The 16,882-nt window shown below is 41.6% G+C and overlaps 1 protein-coding gene across 3 annotated transcripts in view; it reads left to right on the forward strand.

Moving 5' to 3' along the window:
• The window catches only part of xirp2a (xin actin binding repeat containing 2a), a 59,816-nt gene that overhangs the window by 30,127 nt on the left and 12,807 nt on the right, over positions 1-16,882 (forward strand). For 2 of the 3 annotated variants that reach the window (XM_058051732.1, XM_058051731.1), the window contains exons 3-6: positions 6,806-6,951; positions 12,382-12,519; positions 16,499-16,585; positions 16,709-16,778. In XM_058051732.1, the coding sequence (XP_057907715.1) occupies positions 6,806-6,951; positions 12,382-12,519; positions 16,499-16,585; positions 16,709-16,778 (441 nt within the window). Of the gene's footprint in view, positions 1-909; positions 1,060-6,805; positions 6,952-12,381; positions 12,520-16,498; positions 16,586-16,708; positions 16,779-16,882 lie in introns of those variants that run through there. The other variant, XM_058051733.1, reaches the window with a different exon arrangement.

The raw sequence follows: 16,882 nt of genomic DNA on the forward strand, positions 1-16,882 counted from the left end.
TGTGTTATAATATCTGCTATATTGGGTATTATAAATGTACAGGTGACTATAGGGGTGTTATTTTATGTCTAGAGGGCTCTAATAATAGTTACAAGATTGTAAACAATTTTTTTATGCTGTCATTTCAACCATCTGAAACATTGTTTCTACTGTAATGATAAAAACTCTAACAAATAAGTTGTTCACCATTAATTGCCCATCAAAACTTGTGTGTTGATGTTCTACCCGCTACTTTCCTTAGTGACCACTGACAGTATGTAACATCTGCTGTTGAGGCTGTAACCCATCCAAGCTAAAAGCTAAAACCCAAGCTAAAACCCAACTCTGAACCCCCGACGTCACATCCTGCCCCCCCCCCCCCCCCCCCCCCTCCACACACGATTCCTCTATCACGGGAGTATATTTACAGCAACACATGGGAGCATGACTGTTATTTATGCCTTACACACCTTTTTGTGTGTTATAATATCTGCTATATTGGGTATTATGAATGTACAGGTGACTATAGGGGTGTTATTTTATGTCTAGAGAGCTCTAATAATAGTGACAAGATTGTAAACAATTTTTTATGCTGTCATTTCAACCATCTGACACATTAATGTTTCTACTCCAATGTTAAAAACTCTAACAAATAAGTTGTTCACCATTGATTGCCCATCAAAACTTGTGTGTTGATGTTCTACCCGCTACTTTCCTTAGTAACAACTGACAGTATGTAACGTCTGCATCCATAACACGTCTGTGACATAAGGTAACCGGCATGCTGGGTACCTCGATACTCGATACTAAAAAAAGGCCAAAGGCGCATGCACCAATCCTATCCTGTAAGACCATCCTATTTTTTACGAAGGGGGCTTCTAAAATAAAATCAGCTGTCACTGGATGCCAGGGCCTCACTGCTGAGGAACACGCTGCTGGAGCTGGCCTCCACGCTTCGCCGTCGCTCTCTACCAAGGATTTGACTTCTTTTTCTCCTAAAGTTTCTCTTTTTGGGAGTTGCAAGGTCCTATTCAGTGGAATTCTACTGACATCAGTTGTTAAGTGTGACCTTGGCAGAAGGTAAGCGGTGTCTGTGAATTATAGACATTACGGCAAGGCAAGCCTCATTTGACATGAGAATGCAGTGGCTGCTTTTTCAAGCTGGTTGCAGTCAAAGACATATTGGAATATAATAAGAGTTCAGAATAAGTGACTTTAATGGGTGGTGTATTAAGAGGAGATTATGTGGTTGGTGTAAAATCAGTAATTGAATTAAGTTGCTCTGCTTTAAGCGGCAAAAAAAGACCATGAAACCTCAAGCATTCACACGTTGACACAAATGCTCCCGGGAGGTAACACTTCCTGTTTTCTCCCGGCTAACGCAACTGCCGATGAGCTCACTGGGGTTTTCCGAGAGGGTAGCGAATGTGAAACAAAGTGCTTATCCGAGCACAAGGAAGCACTCCAGGGCAATCGGGGCTGTGTGTAAAGAAGTGATTCCGATAGATTTGACAACTCAATTATCGCACGAGTTTTGCTTTCATCTGTAAGAAGAAAACCAGGTTGCATGGCTGACAGTTCAATTAGTCTAGCTCATTTGGGGAGCCTCTGTCAAACTGTACCAACCCAAGACTCCGGTCCATTAGAGAAAATGGGGTCGCCTTAGGCTTGCGGTTGTGCAGAGGGGGCCAACAAGGGGGTGCGACGCCTCTGTGATTAGTCAGCGGCCTGTGCTCACCTCCCTTTGCACCCTTAATCACTGAAATAACTCGTTTTTTTTTCTCTCCTCTGTCTCGCCTCAGCAGGACTGCGGATGAGTGAGGAAGGTCATTGGCCTTCAGTTCAGCTCAATATAGCCACTGAGCCCCCCCCCCCCCCCCCCCACCCCGACACCCATGCCATCATTTGTAGCTGAAATCACACTAAGATAATATAGTGGGTCTTCTAAGGTTAAACATAAGGTTACGATTATGTCAACTTTCTTGACAATTTGGTCGTATTTATTGCTCTCACGCCCCCCCCGAAAACTTACCATACCCTTCACCGGGTGGGGTGTCACAATTTGACAAGCAATGTTGTAAGTAACCCTTTCACAATCTAATCTCTAACATATTAAATTCAGCTCACTTCCTAGGGAATACGGCAATGTTGACTTTGCTATATTGTACTGAGCAGCCAGGACAGAGACATGTCATAAAAGGTGCAGAGAATCATGTTTTTTTTTTTGATTGTAAAAACTTTTGAAGAATCAAAATGTCATGTAAGCGCGCAGACCTCACAGCTAGGAGACAAGGGTTCAATTCCACCCTCGGCTATCTCTGTGTAGAGTTAGCATGTTCTCCCCGTGCATGCGTGGGTTTTCTCCGGGTACTCCATTTTCCTCCCACATTCCAAAAACATGCTAGGTTAATTGGCGACTCCAAATTGTCCATAGGTATGAATGTGAGTGTGAATGGTTGTTTGTCTATATGTGCCCTGTGATTGGCTGGCGACCGGTCCAGGGTGTACCCCGCCTCACGCCCGAGGACAGCTGGGATAGGCTCCAGCACCCCCACGACCCTCGTGAGGAAAAGCGGTAGAAAATGAATGAATGAAAATGTCATGTAAAAAATAAGACATTTTTATGGGCGTCTCAATTACTTGTGTTTATTTGGGATTTTGAATTTTTTGGAGTTTTGGATTCTTTGAACCCTGTGCCTTATACATGTGATAATATGGCTAAAAAAATATTTTTTCCTTGATTGTTAGACTGCAGGGTGGCATGGCGGTCGAGTGGTTAGCGCACAGACCTCACAGCTAGGAGACCAGGGTTCAATTCCACACTCGGCCATCTCTGTGTGGAGTTTGCATGCTTCGTATGTCACTGTAGCTCTTGTAATTCCCATTTTCCACTGCACTGCTCGAGCCCAAACCCCCGCAATGCCGTCCTAACGAACTTAATGTGAATCAGTAGGACAGTATCAGTAGCACCCTGGATACCTGTCTATGGTATGTGGCAGAATTTTTATATTGAGATGAAAAATTAAGCAGAATTCCGAAAATGTCTCTTGCATCAATTACAAAAAATAATTAATTCTGATTGATGCGGAATATTATTGGAGCTTTACCCTTACCTCACACCACAACAATGTCTTGTGGTGATTTAATAATGGTGAGAACAACATAACATCCTGTGCAGACTTAAATATAGCACATATGGATGACAGCAGTTTCCATTGTGATCCGGGCTTGGAGCATCCTCAGCAATCATTAGTTCATGCCAGTAATAATTAGAGAGCGTGAAAACGTCTTTTGGGAACATGAATGGACATTTGACCTCCTTTTATGTCACTTTCACACAGCGTAGGCCTCCTGCCCTCTATAAATCTTCCCCCGTTACGTGGCGCTGTATAAAAAGGCCTGGTTTATTTTCTCACCCTACGCCTGGTTAGCTCACCTCTGAAGTATGGTGCTTTTGCAGACAACATACCTTTTGTCAGAGGTTGTTGTCACTGCCGTCATGCATCAAAAAGGGGCTCTCCGGCCCCCGTGACAACACCAGACCACGACGTGAACATTCATCTCCGGTGATAAAGGAGGGCATTATCCTTGTGCTCCTGTCGTCGAGCCGGTGTGAGGTTTCAGCGTGGCCTCAGGTGTAGGATATCTGACCTATATTTATAGGGCGGATCCGGTAAAAACCTGTTTATTTTCAGATCCTACTGGCGGCCTATTACTCACCACACACTAACATGCCGCACGTAGCAGAAAGTTTAAACCGGTGTCATGAGGACAGCGTGTTTTTATCACCTCAAGCAAAGACATTAATACCAATGGAAGTCATACACTAGATCTGGGGTGTTCTAACTTTTTCCCAGCGAGGGCTGTATACGGATTACTCATATTTTTCCTTTTTTGTGTTGTTTAATTGTGTTTTTAGAATGTGCAGAGATCCAAATAAAATAACATTTGCAGGCCGCAGATTTAAGTAATGATACAGTATGTGGATGTATTGGGACTAGGATAGTAGTATTTATCACTATATATATATGGGTGCGCCCCCCAGCTACCGCTAATCATTCATTCATTTATTTTCTATCGCTTATCCTCACGAGGGTCGCGGGGGATGCTGGAGCCTATCCCAGCTGTCTTCCGGCAAGAGGCGGGGTACACCCTGGACTGGTGGCCAGCCAATCACATATCACATATAGACAAACAACCATTCACACTCACATTCATACCTATGGACAATTTGGAGTCGCCAATTAACCTAGCATGTTTTTGGAATGTGGGAGGAAACCCACGCATGCACGGGGAGAACATGCAAACTCCACACAGAGATGGCTGAGGCTGGAATTGAACTTGGGTCTCCGAGCTGTGTGGCCTACGTGCTAACCACTTGTCCACTGTGTTCAATCAATTGTAAATTCATCGAAATTAGTGACATTTTTTATATCAGTACTAAATTAATGTTTTATTCATGTGAAGTAATTTGGCCCCATATCTATGGTCCAGCAACATGCAAACTCCACACAGAGATGGCCGAGGGTGGAATTGAACCCTGGTCTCCTAGTTGTGAGGTCTGTGCGCTAACCACTCGAGTGCCGTGCCGCCCTATATATATTGGCATATTGGAAATTAAACATATGAATGAATTAAAAATGGGAAAAAAAGGAAAGCAAAGTGGTTACCTTATAGGACATCTCTGTGTGGAGTATTCCCATTCTGTATTCAGTATTCCCATTGTGTGTGTTTTAGGGTCTGCTCGTATTCCCCAAAACATAAAGCCATTATAGACTTCATTTTTCGCCTCTTCTGATGCTGTCTTGATCCTGCCAAGGCCGGTGTTTACCTGAAAGCGAGCACCCACAACTCTCATTATTTAGCTTCCTGTGAAGCAGTCATGAACAATGGCGACTGAAGCAACATCCAGTTGGTTGTTGGAGCTGGAACTAATTGAAGTGGAGCATCAGTAACTTTTATTGTACTTGTTGTTCCCAAAATCTGTTTAAAATGGCTTTCGCAGGTGGGAGAAACAGGACAGGGTTACTTGTCAGAAATGATATACTACTGTAATGAGAAGCCGACCAATCACAGCATGTCTGCGTTGGTGTTGACGTCGGGTTCTTTTTTTTTGGAAGCACACGTCAAGATTTACTGGAGGTTTTGGAGGGGGCGGAGAAAGCTGGCATGGCTTTCACCTTCACCATGATGTTGTCACATAATAAAGCCTGATTGGTTGTGAATTTGTATACGTATATTATATTTATTTTGAGGCGGCACGGCGGTAGAGTGGTTAGCGTGCAGACCTCACAGCTAGGAGACTAGGGTTCAATTCCACCCTCGGCCATCTCTGTGTGGAGTTTGCCGCTTATCCTCACAAGAGTTGCGGGGGTGCTGGAGCCTATCCCAGCTGTCTTTGGGCGAGAAGCGGGGTACACCCTTGACTGGTTGCCAGCCAATCACAGGGCACATACGTATAGACAAACAACCATTCACACTCACATTCATACCTATGGACAATTTGCATTTGCTAATTAACCTAGCATGTTTTTGGAATGTGGGAGGAAACCGGAGTACCCGGAGAAAACCCACACATGCACGGGGAGAACATGCAAACTCCACACAGAGAGGCCAAGGGTGGAATTGAACTCTGGTCTCCTAGCTGCGAGGCCTGCGTGCTAACCACTTACTCGCCATGCAGCAAAATGGGAACTCATGCTTGGAAATGTTATTTGCTTTTCTTTAAAAGAGCATTATGGATAATAATACCGAACAGGAAATGATCAGCTCATAATTATGGAGAGTACAAGACGTTGTTCATCGGAATGATCAGGGACAGGATGCATTTTGATAACTTACATTCATTTAAAGAGCTCCCAGCCCTTTGACGTGTATTCTTAGCAGTGGAGGGACTGATTAGGCTCCGTTCACAAGTTCAACTACAAAGAAAGTGATTGCAAGAAGATATTTATTTAATACATACAAAAATTAATTGTATCCTCCAGTTAAGTGAGGCTTTCTAATTAAAGACAAATATAAAATTAGCAATCTTGCTTGTTTTATATTGAAATCCAACCCCGCGTGCTGTTGTGATTGGGAGGGTTTATGTCACATACTGACATCACACCTGTGTTGTTTTATAGTAATATAGTCATATTATTACTTCTACACCAAAAAAATGTAAGCTTTCAGAAAAGTTGCCCCGCCAAGCATAAACATAAGCAAAATACCAAGCATCGCACAGCACCGCAGGGACCTTAATTACACCACAGTGTGCTTTAAAGAAGCAGGTGCTGCTATTCTCCTCAAGAACTTCTAACGACTTTCACTATTTGATGCATACACTGTACCGTTCCCGTGCAGCAAATATGTAAGCATTTAATGGCAAAAGAGAACAAGGAGTAGGATTTCAAAGTGTGCAAAGGTTGCAGCCTGTGCACATAATGAGAGAAAATCATTTCCATGTAGGTTTTTCCTTCATCCCACCACATTGTTGCCCGCAGAGACAAAACATTCCAAGAGCTAAAAGGTCCAGTGTGGGTGTGTGCCGAGGCTTTCTCTGTTGCTTAATGATGCTTTGTAACACATAAAAGTCAAATGTAGAGTCAATGGTCTCCTCTAATTGGCAGTCCATAGGGATTTGTTTGCACAAAAATGAAGAATCATAATTTAATGCTTGCTTGTGGATGGTGAGTGATGATGTTTCTCTTTGGTGCAGTTTCTTGCTTATAAATATTCAGCATCATTAGGAAAACGATCTAGTTTACAACAGAGCCAACAGTATATCTTAATGATGACACTTATACGCATATCTCATCTTTATGTGTGTTTCTATAACTTGCAGGCACAGAAAAAGAGCTCATCCAGGAGAGCCCGACCCCTGATGCTGATGACCGTGAGGCCAGCGAGTCTGTGTCTCTGAAAGAGCGTCTGGCCATGTATCAGGCTGCGGTGTCTCACAAAGAAAGCGGCACTTCCTGTTCTGCAGCGGTAAGGAATAGTTAGGGGAGGGAAGGCAGGGGAGACTTCCTGGGATACTCATCATCTGCTTTCAGTGTAGATTTATAGTAGCGGCTTCAGTGTAGGTATTGTATTTATAGGTTATCACATGGTTTGTCTGGTATCAGGCCTGGTATCATGCCCCCAAGCGTCAGTATCAGCCCGAGATACTGACTATTTAATCATGAGCTTATTATCACGTACTATTTAATCAAAAGACCATTTTGTTTCCAGAAAATGTTCAGTTTATTACATGTACAGTAAACCTCGGATATATCGGACTCGGATATATCGGAAATTCGCTCACAACGGACAGACAAAAAAGAACCAATTTTTCTGTAATGCATTTCCAATAAAAATTCATTGCATATATCAGATTTTTTATAATGGATTTCGCCTATTTCGGACAAAATCTCCAGTCCCGTTCCAATGCATTTCCATTAAATTTCCCTCGCATATATCGGATGGCCGCATCGTGGCGCTCCAATTCGCCGAATCGTGACAGGCCGCTATACGACGTCATTTGCAGCGTTTGCAGCGTTGCCTGCGCGTCCAGATACATTGGAAACATAGTCAAGGAAGTGCCTTTATATAACGGATAAAATCCGATTTACGCATATACCGGATATAAATCCGATATATGCGTAAAACGGACATTTTCCGGTATACGCATATAACGGATTTCGCTTATATCGGACAAAACCAGTGGGGAACAATTGAATCCGATATATCCGAGGTTTCCTGTATTATATCTAAACAGTGTAAACACAATAATTGCAAAAATATTTCAACAATAATATTTTATCAACAGTCTTATCTTATCAATGTCTGACAATTAAAGTTGCATTAATCAAGTTTGGGTTTTTTGGTGACTGGAGAAGCACTAGGCACTAAGCACTCGTGTGCTGTTCTCTGATTGGTTGTTTCACGGGCACGATACCAGAGCAGCGCGCTCTGAGTGGACAGCTACGGGGGCTGATACTGGACATGGTTAAACTCTATATTTTATCAGTATCACTGCCCTGGGCTTTGACACAGTATCATTTTGGCATTTTCCCGTATCATTCATGGGCGGTTTCTAGGGTACAGGGCCAATTAATACTGTGGCATGTGATAAATTGCCATCTCATGGCCTCAGTAGTAATAAGTCATAAACGCATCACCAGAATGTCACAAAAAGCCACATTTTTGGTTTAATAATTGGGTTTCATTATTATGCAACTCCGCAAGGACAAACAAAATCAGCATGTTCAGCTTTGTATGTGCCAAAGTCATTTATTTTTATTCCATAGAATATCAATAATAAAAACAACTTTACCTTTACTTATGGAGCAAGTGATTCATGATTCAGTGCGGCATGCAACTGGTATCTGCTAGGTACGCTTCATATAAGGCTGTCATATGTTCGACTCCCTGTGGACGTACGTGTGTGGGCATGGTACCAGCCTCCCCGAGCCCACTCACTTGGATTGGAACTTGAGTGTACTGGCTTCCTAAAGCACCTACGGCTATCGTAGAGTGCACAGCAGGCATTCATGTTGTTTACGCTATGTGTGCAGCTGATGTGCGTCCATGGACATCAGGAGAACCAGAATGTATAGCTGGACGAGTACGTCACCACAAAAGAAAAGGTGGCTTTTCTTCTCTATGGAAGGACGACAGGGACTTTTAAACCTTCAACTCATTCATTCATTTTTTACTGCTTATCCTCACGAGGAGGGTGGCACGGCGGTCTAGTGGTTAGCGCACAGACCTCACAGCTAGGAGACCAGGGTTCAATTCCACCCTCGGCCAACTCTGTGTGGAGTTTGCATGTTCTCCCCGTGCATGCGTGGGTATGAATGTGAGTGTGAATGGTTGTTTGTCTATATGTGCCCTGTCATTGGCTGGCGACCAGTCCAGAGTGTACCCTGCCTCTCGCCCGAAGACAGCTGGGATAGGCTCCAGCACCCCTGTGACCCTATGATGATAAGCGGTGAAAAAAGCGCCCAGCTGTCTTCGGGCGAGAAGCGTTGTACACCCTGGACTGGTCGCCAGCCAATCACAGGGCACATATAGACAAACAACCATTCACACTCACATTCATACCTATGGACAATTTGGATTTGCTAATTAACCTAGCATGGTTTTGGAATGTGGGAGGAAACCGGAGTACCTGGAGAAAACCCACGCATGCATGGGAGGACCTCCAACTCTTTTGAGTGCTGTTTGGAGTGCTTTTGTAATCGCACTAAAAACACAGCGAAAGCATCTTCTCCAAGGGCCTTGGGGGTTGTATACAGTAACTGCCTGTAACACACAATTGAAAACAAGCTCCAAAAAGGTGCCATAATCTTTTTCCCTGGGTCATATAATAATAATAATAATAATGATAGCACTACGGCGGCATAGCCAGATACAGTAGTTTCAATCGGGATTCACCGAATCATTTCCTTGCACTTCACTGCTATTATAGCACACGTTGCACAACCTCAACCTTCCTGACCTCAGTTAATGCACAGTGTCAGAGCTCATGTGGCAGCACTGACAGCTGAGAGTGGGGGGGTGGCTGCCAGACAAAATCTGCATGGGATTTTAGTGTTTTTTTTTCCCCCCCCTCTCACTACCTTAGGCAGCTGTCGTCTGCGTGTCCACACAAATGTGACAAGGTGCCTCAGGAAAGTCAGTCCGTCCCATCCATCACCCGACACAAACACGCAGTGCATGTTGAGCCAATGTACATCCAAACATTGTTTATCATCAGGATGATAAGCTTGTAAGTCCATTTTGTGCTAATATTGGATAATATAGCCGTTATGATTTAATTTTATGCAAATCTGCATAAACATGTAACTACATGTAAACAATGCTAATATTTGTCATTAAACACTTCACTGTAAGGCTAAAAAAATGATGTATTAAATTATATTACACTACATCGTCAGTGGATATATTCACATGATTCAAGGGAAATACTAGTACTGTAAAGGCATATGTATGTCATAATACTGCTTTCACATAATACCAAATATGTGCTGAGATTGCTGTGTGGTCAATTATTGATAACAGAGGCATGCTGGGGCATGTCAGTGACCTAAACCGTTTCTGCCGTCACTTGCAAATTGCTTTGGACTCCTCGATTGTGCATTAAAAATACACGTGCATGCACACGCACGTGCACTCATACAACAGGAGTATTAGTTTATCATGTTTTTAGCTTATTGAATGCAGGAAGCCGCATATAAAGTGACAAATCCCAAAACGATACTAAATCACATCACACTTCACAAGCAGTGAAGTCTTCTTCTCACCTCCTCTTCTTTGCAAATGAAAAATCTTGTTTTTTTTTGTCATTTGGAACACCTCGTTCCAAGACCTCATGCAAAGTACTGAGTACTTTTATGTTTTGTTGTATTGACAAACATGAAAAACCTTACTTTACTGTTGTTGCACGGAAAAGATAGTGGAATGGATATCTGTTGGATCTGTAAGGATTGTAGTCAATCCTTATTTTATGTTGTATCATTAAGATTTTTCACTTTACATTGAAACTATACCCTGCCTTGGTGTTCTTTTACCACCCACACTACATTAGGCCCTTTTAAGCCCTCTTAAGGACCCACTTTGTATCCACTGTTAATGTTTAAAAGAACAGCAATCCTGCTGGTGCATGTCAAAAAAGGTGCAGAGAATCATGTAATATATATGTATATTTTTTGATTGTAAAAATTTTTGAAGAATCAAAATGTTATGTCAAAAATAAGACATATTTATGGGTGTTTCAATTACTTGTGTTTATTTTGGATTTTTTTTTCGAGTTTTGGATTCTTTGAACCCTGTGGATTATACATGTGATAATATGGCTAAAAAAAGTTCGACTGCAGGGCGGCACGGCGGTCGAGTGGTTAGCGCGCTAGGAGACCAGGGTTCAATTCCACCCTCGGCCATCTCTATGTGGAGTTTGCATGTTCTCCCCTTGCATGCGTGGGTTTTCTCCGGGTACTCCGGTTTCCTCCCACATTCCAAAAACATGCTAGGTTAATTGGTGACTCCAAATTGTCCATAGGTATGAATGTGAGTGTGAATGGTTGTTTGTCTATATGTTCCCTGTGATTGGCTGGCGACCAGTCCAGGGTGTACCCCGCCTCTCGCCCGAAGACAGCTGGGATAGGCTCCAGCACCCCCGCCACCCTTGTGAGGAAAAAGCGGTAGAAAATGAATGAATTAATGAATGTTAGACTGCAGCTTCAGGAAGTAGTGACATGAATGAGTGACGTGGAAACTAATAGCACTTTTGAAGTCATATTGTTTCCAATTGTTTTGAAGGGATCGGACACATCTTAAGTAAGTGTAGAATTACTACAGTCAACCATTCATAATCACTCATTGGTTTCAAAAGGCCAGATTATTGCACGATGAAGAGCTTCATGGCTAATGGTAAGCTATACGGCTAATGGCTTGAGACAAACATGACACAGTGACAATGAAAAAGAGCAAGAGAGGCTGACAAAGTGTGTGATGAAGGAATTATGAGGCTATTTAAATGTGATGTTGAAGAAGACAATTTCAGTGGTTTTGGAATGACTTTTCTGGTACGCTACTTTTTTAACGAGTCTTATTACACTGTTTACCACTGTTGTGTTTATTTAGTCAGACGTTAAAAAAAAATTTGTAAGATCTTTCTGTTTACTAAGTATCTCATTTTACGACGTGGCAACCAGCAGCTTCTTGACAGGTATATATGTAAAAAAAAAAAAAAAAAAAACTTCTTCTTTATGCTCTATAATGTGGAAATGACTGTAACTCGTATGTGTATCCACTTACTCCTCTTCTTCTTGGCATGGCTCAAAAAGTAGAGCGAGTTGTCCAGTAGCCAGAGGGCTCCTGGTTTGAATCTGTCCTTGGGCAAAGACACGTCACACACATTGCCTCCAGGGTCGCTCACACATGGATGCTTCACTGACCAAGATAGAACAGAAGGCCTTTTATTGTGACCATACACATGAACGATGAGATTTGAGATGCTCCCTGGACAAATTTCACCGTACATTGTGCATGTGACAAAATATTTACTTGGGGTAGTCCTTCTACTTCAGGTACATATCCAAATGATTGTTGCACTCTCTGCACTTGGGGTGCTTTGAATGCAACATCCAGTTTGTGCCTTTTGTGAACGCTCAAAATATGAAATGAAACACAGCCTTGGACTTCCCTGATGATGGAAGTGAAGTGATGATGTCATGACATTACATCATAGTGTTTGCTCTAAAGTCATTCTTATACTGCTCACATCTATTGCTGTTTTCTACAGGTTATTTGGACTGTTGATGTGTCATAGTACACCGTTTATTGTATATGAACCCCGAAACATCATTTATGCACAACTTGTGAGGAAATATTTAGTTGAGTTATTGTTTTCATGTACTGTGTTTTGGCTGCTAGATAATGGACGAATCAGAGGCCTGTTCACTACCTGGTGGTCTGGCCAGTGTGAAGAAACAGTTTGAGAAGCAGGAGTTTGCCTCCTCATCCTCCCAGTCCAGCAGCACCCAAGTCCATTTTCAGCAAAGATCAGTCCAGGTGAGAAGAGAAGTTTTTGTCATTTCACTTCATAAATCCTTGGATTTTGGGGAACTTCCTGGAGTTACATTCGCTTCCAGTTAGAAAATATATTTGTATTTATTTTCATTGTACATCTGAACAACCAAATTCGTAAACGTATCTGAGAGGCGGTGAGTATAAAAATATTTAAAAGGCAGACACAAACCTAAAATATACATGTTAGAATGTAAACAGACCAGTAATAAATACAGTATTATGCATCTTTGAGGTAGCCTCTTTTAAGGTGCATATTAAAGGATAACTGCACTATTTTTGGAACCAACATCATCTAAAATCTGTCAGAGACATGAACCAATCTTTCTCTTTTCTGTGCGTTCTAAAGATATACAAACAAATAAAAAGAGACAGCTCATTTCTGTAAGTAATGACAAACACACTCGGCCGTATTATTATTATTATTATTATACTGTACCTGTCAATACATGGTCAAAGAATGTTTATATAAAACCATTGTCTGAGGTTTTTTGGAGGTGTAATAGCTGTCTCTTTGATCTCTTTTTATATCTTCAGAACTCACAGAAAATACAAAGACGTGTCTTCATAAGGATTGTGAAATTGAGTTTCAAATTTTTTTTGGTTTTTGGTTATAATAGTGGTATTTGTAGGCGGCATATGTGTGTCCCATTACGGGCAGTTAGCTGTCTCTTTTTATCTCTTTTTATATCTTTAGAACTCACAGAAAATAGAAAGACGTGTCTTCATAAGGATTGTGAAATTGAGTTTCAATTTTTTTGGTTTTTGGTTACAATAGTGGTATTTGTAGGCGGCATATGTGTGTCCCATTACGGGCACTTAGCTGTCACTTTTTTTAAATCTCTTTTTATATTTTTAGAACTCACAGAAAATAGAAAGATGTGTCTTCTTAAGGATTTTGAAATTGGGTTTTAATTTTTTTTTGCTTTTGATGGACCTGTACCTCCTTCAGAAGGCGACGGGTTGAACAGGTGGTGGTTAGGAAAGAAGTGATCCATGATGATCGCCTTCTCTCTGTGGAGGTGGACTTTGGGCGAGACATAGAGAACACCCTGGACTGGTCACCAGCCAATCACAGGGCATGAATACGTAGATAAACAAACATTCACACTCACATTCATACCTATGGACGATTTAGAATGAGTTTGAGATATGGGAGGAGGCCAGAGTACCACAACAAAAGATCTGAAACCTTAATCTCCAGACTTTGAGGCTGACATGCGCTCTACAAGGCCAGTGATTATCACCTGGTGGGGCGGGTGGGTCTCAGAACCGTTTTCAGTGGGTAGCGTTTAGTTCCCAATCAGACACAGGTGTGGTCTACAGAATAAATTATTATCATTATTATAAATCTCACTTCTTATCCAGGTGCACATGCAAATACGCTGATTCAGCTCCCCAGAAGATATACCATGTCATGAAAACCTTAAAATACACGTTTTTTTCCCTATCATTTTTAATGTGTGGATGAAAACATATTGTTGCTGAACTGATGAAACTTGTTTTTGCGCTGGCACACCATATTTGTTATTTGGCACTACCTCAAATTTATACTGCACTTTAATGTCTTCAAGGGACTGTTTGTAGCTGACTCAAAATGACACCGCTAGCGCTTTTACCTGAGGTGCAGCTTACATGCTCAGAGCAGGAAGATTATTCCCAAAGAAAAAAAAAAAACAAGATAATAATGCTTGTTAACACCCTCTAGGCAGGCAAGTAACCATTGCAAACAGTGTTTTTACATTTACAATTTAAATGAATACATTAAGATATGCCTTTATTCGTCCCTCAGTGGGGAAATTTGTATTGCACAGCAGCAAGAGTACAGAGTCAGTTAAGCAGTACAAAATACACAAAAATAGAAAAAAAATATAGAAAAATAAACAATATAAACAACCCAAGTATTAACAAAAAATCAACTGTTTTTCCCATGTATTTTATTCAATAAATAAGATATTTTTGAGGTTTCCTTTCAAAAAGTTAATGTAAGGGTGATGGTCTGTGCTGCAGCCAAACTATGCAGCTTTACCTTTTGCTAATTAGTTTTCCACGTTAATGCACTAATCGCGCACTAATAACGGAAGTGCTGTGACATAACAGTGAAAAGGGTTTACAAGAGGACACGGATCTGACAGTGCTATTCTCAATCAGTCAGTCAAAGAGGTCGTCGTCAGCTTGGTTCGTCAAGCCGTCACTATGCATTAAGAAAATGCCAGAGCATCTTACATCTGCCTGTGCCTGATCTCAGCAAAGTAAGGTCAAATCTGGCCCTCCATTCGCTCTCTCCTCCATCTGTTCAGTGAGACGTAAAGCGGAGTGGATGCACTGAGCGTAAAAGACCTCACCGAATGCTAAATTTTACATCGAGGTGTGTGTGTTTGTGTGTGTGTGTGTGTGGCGAACGTCTGGGTCTGTTTCATCCAGTCAGTGCTCACTCGCCTCAACAGAAAGGCACTTTACAGTCAGCTTCCCCTTGCAAGTGTTATATCCAGGATCCGTGCCATGTTTTAGAGATTGTTCAACATTGGGAAAGATATTATCATCCTGACATAAGTGGTTTCAGGGGCAGAGACTAACTCCATCATCATGTTAACAGCAGTGGAGACAAGCTCAAATATTGTACTTCTTTCTCACCCTGTTCCTTTGCATGATCCTCGGTGCAAGAAATAGATCATTTTACAATATTATCTTTACCATTCAATGCAATTGTCCTTTCTGTGTCCTTTAAATTCAGCAGTGCGGTAATAAAAAAATATTTCACCAACCATGTCTCCATTCCAAGCTACTTTCAGCTAGTTATCTCTTGATAATGCCGCTTAATTGGACCTGATTGATAAGTACATTTCTGCCGAATAGGATTCCTTTTTTTAGAAATGAAATATTTTCATAGTTAAACCCGTTTCCGACATTCTAAATTGTTTTTTTAATCATTATTAGAGCACCTACATAGTCACCTTCACTCTTGTATTATCCAATAATTATCCATAAGAGTGAATAAACCATTTAAGACATAACTAGTGTGTGTGTTACAAATGTGTTCGCCAGAGCAGCTGAGTGGCGGGCAGGCAGGAAGTGATGTCGTGTGTCAGAGTTAATTTTTAGCTTGGTGTGGGTGACTGCAGCAAGAGCAGAGCTTTTGTGAGATCATTGAAAGCGGCAATAAAAGCCTGTTCCTTTTTTGTCTCACTGAACATTACAAAAACAGTGATTCACATTGTCTTTGAATGCATCCTCTGAATTGAATGCTTTATATGTGTATAGAGTACGCCCACATTCCAAAAACATCAACGTTAGGTTGACATACGACTCTAAACTGTCCATCGGTATCAATGTGAGTGTTATGTTACGCTGTGTGAGACCAATGCAAATGTAGAAAAAAGTATCTAATAATAAACAAAGGGCGCTCGCAGGGGACGAAAAACAAAGTACAACAAAAGACAGCATTGACAGAAGGTCACAGGGAAGCTAAAACTACAAACAAAAGAGTACAAAGTAGCAAATAAGTATTACAAAGTGGCTCAACTACTCGACTAAAGTAGGCAGAAAAATACATGGCCTAATGGCTGATGGCCAACAGGTATGCAGACCAGGAGAACAAGGCAGGAGTCTTAGCTGCAGGACAGAGAAGAGACAACAGGGGGCAGCAGACCAAAACAAGTGAAGATCATGACAATGTATCCCGCTTCCACACAGCTGGGATAGGCTCCAGCATACCCTGCGACCCTTGTGAGGACAAGCGGCATAGAAAATGGATGAATGGATGGATTTTTAAGTGAAACTACGAAATTCAGTGTAGAAAATGTTCAATTCCCGTAGTGTAGGACAACATTGCATCATATATTACTTCCTCTGGCTGTGAATATCAAAACTAAGTATTATTTTGTAAAGGTACAATTCCTAAAATAGCTCATATGTGTATCTAAGAATGTTATATGAATTCAGTGTGTTTTTTCTCCATTGGAAGGAGGTGTCCCATTCCTCAGAGGTGACGGTGAGAAGCAGTGTCAGAGAGGTCGCCCCCTCCACAGCCGTCTTTCACAATCTGGAAGGGGTACTTTTTTTTTTTCTCCTGCAAGATGTGCTCTGAATAATGAAAGCATATTAAGCAGTTCGCATAGCGTAGATCAAAAAGGTGCACTTGTTAGCATACTAATGATTTGCCCACTTTCCACAGGTGATTCATCACGAGCGAGCGCACCACAACAATGTGACCACCATTCAAGGAAACCATCACAATGAAACAGGTTCTTCCATTTGTGTTATTGTAATCTGCATGCGTCACACCCTGAATATTAATAAGGAAGTTATTAAGCGTGTGGATGATTGCCTGCTCGGTACATAGCAGTAT

Source organism: Doryrhamphus excisus, chromosome 16, assembly GCF_030265055.1.
Source record: "Doryrhamphus excisus isolate RoL2022-K1 chromosome 16, RoL_Dexc_1.0, whole genome shotgun sequence".
Classification (NCBI taxonomy): domain Eukaryota; kingdom Metazoa; phylum Chordata; class Actinopteri; order Syngnathiformes; family Syngnathidae; genus Doryrhamphus; species Doryrhamphus excisus.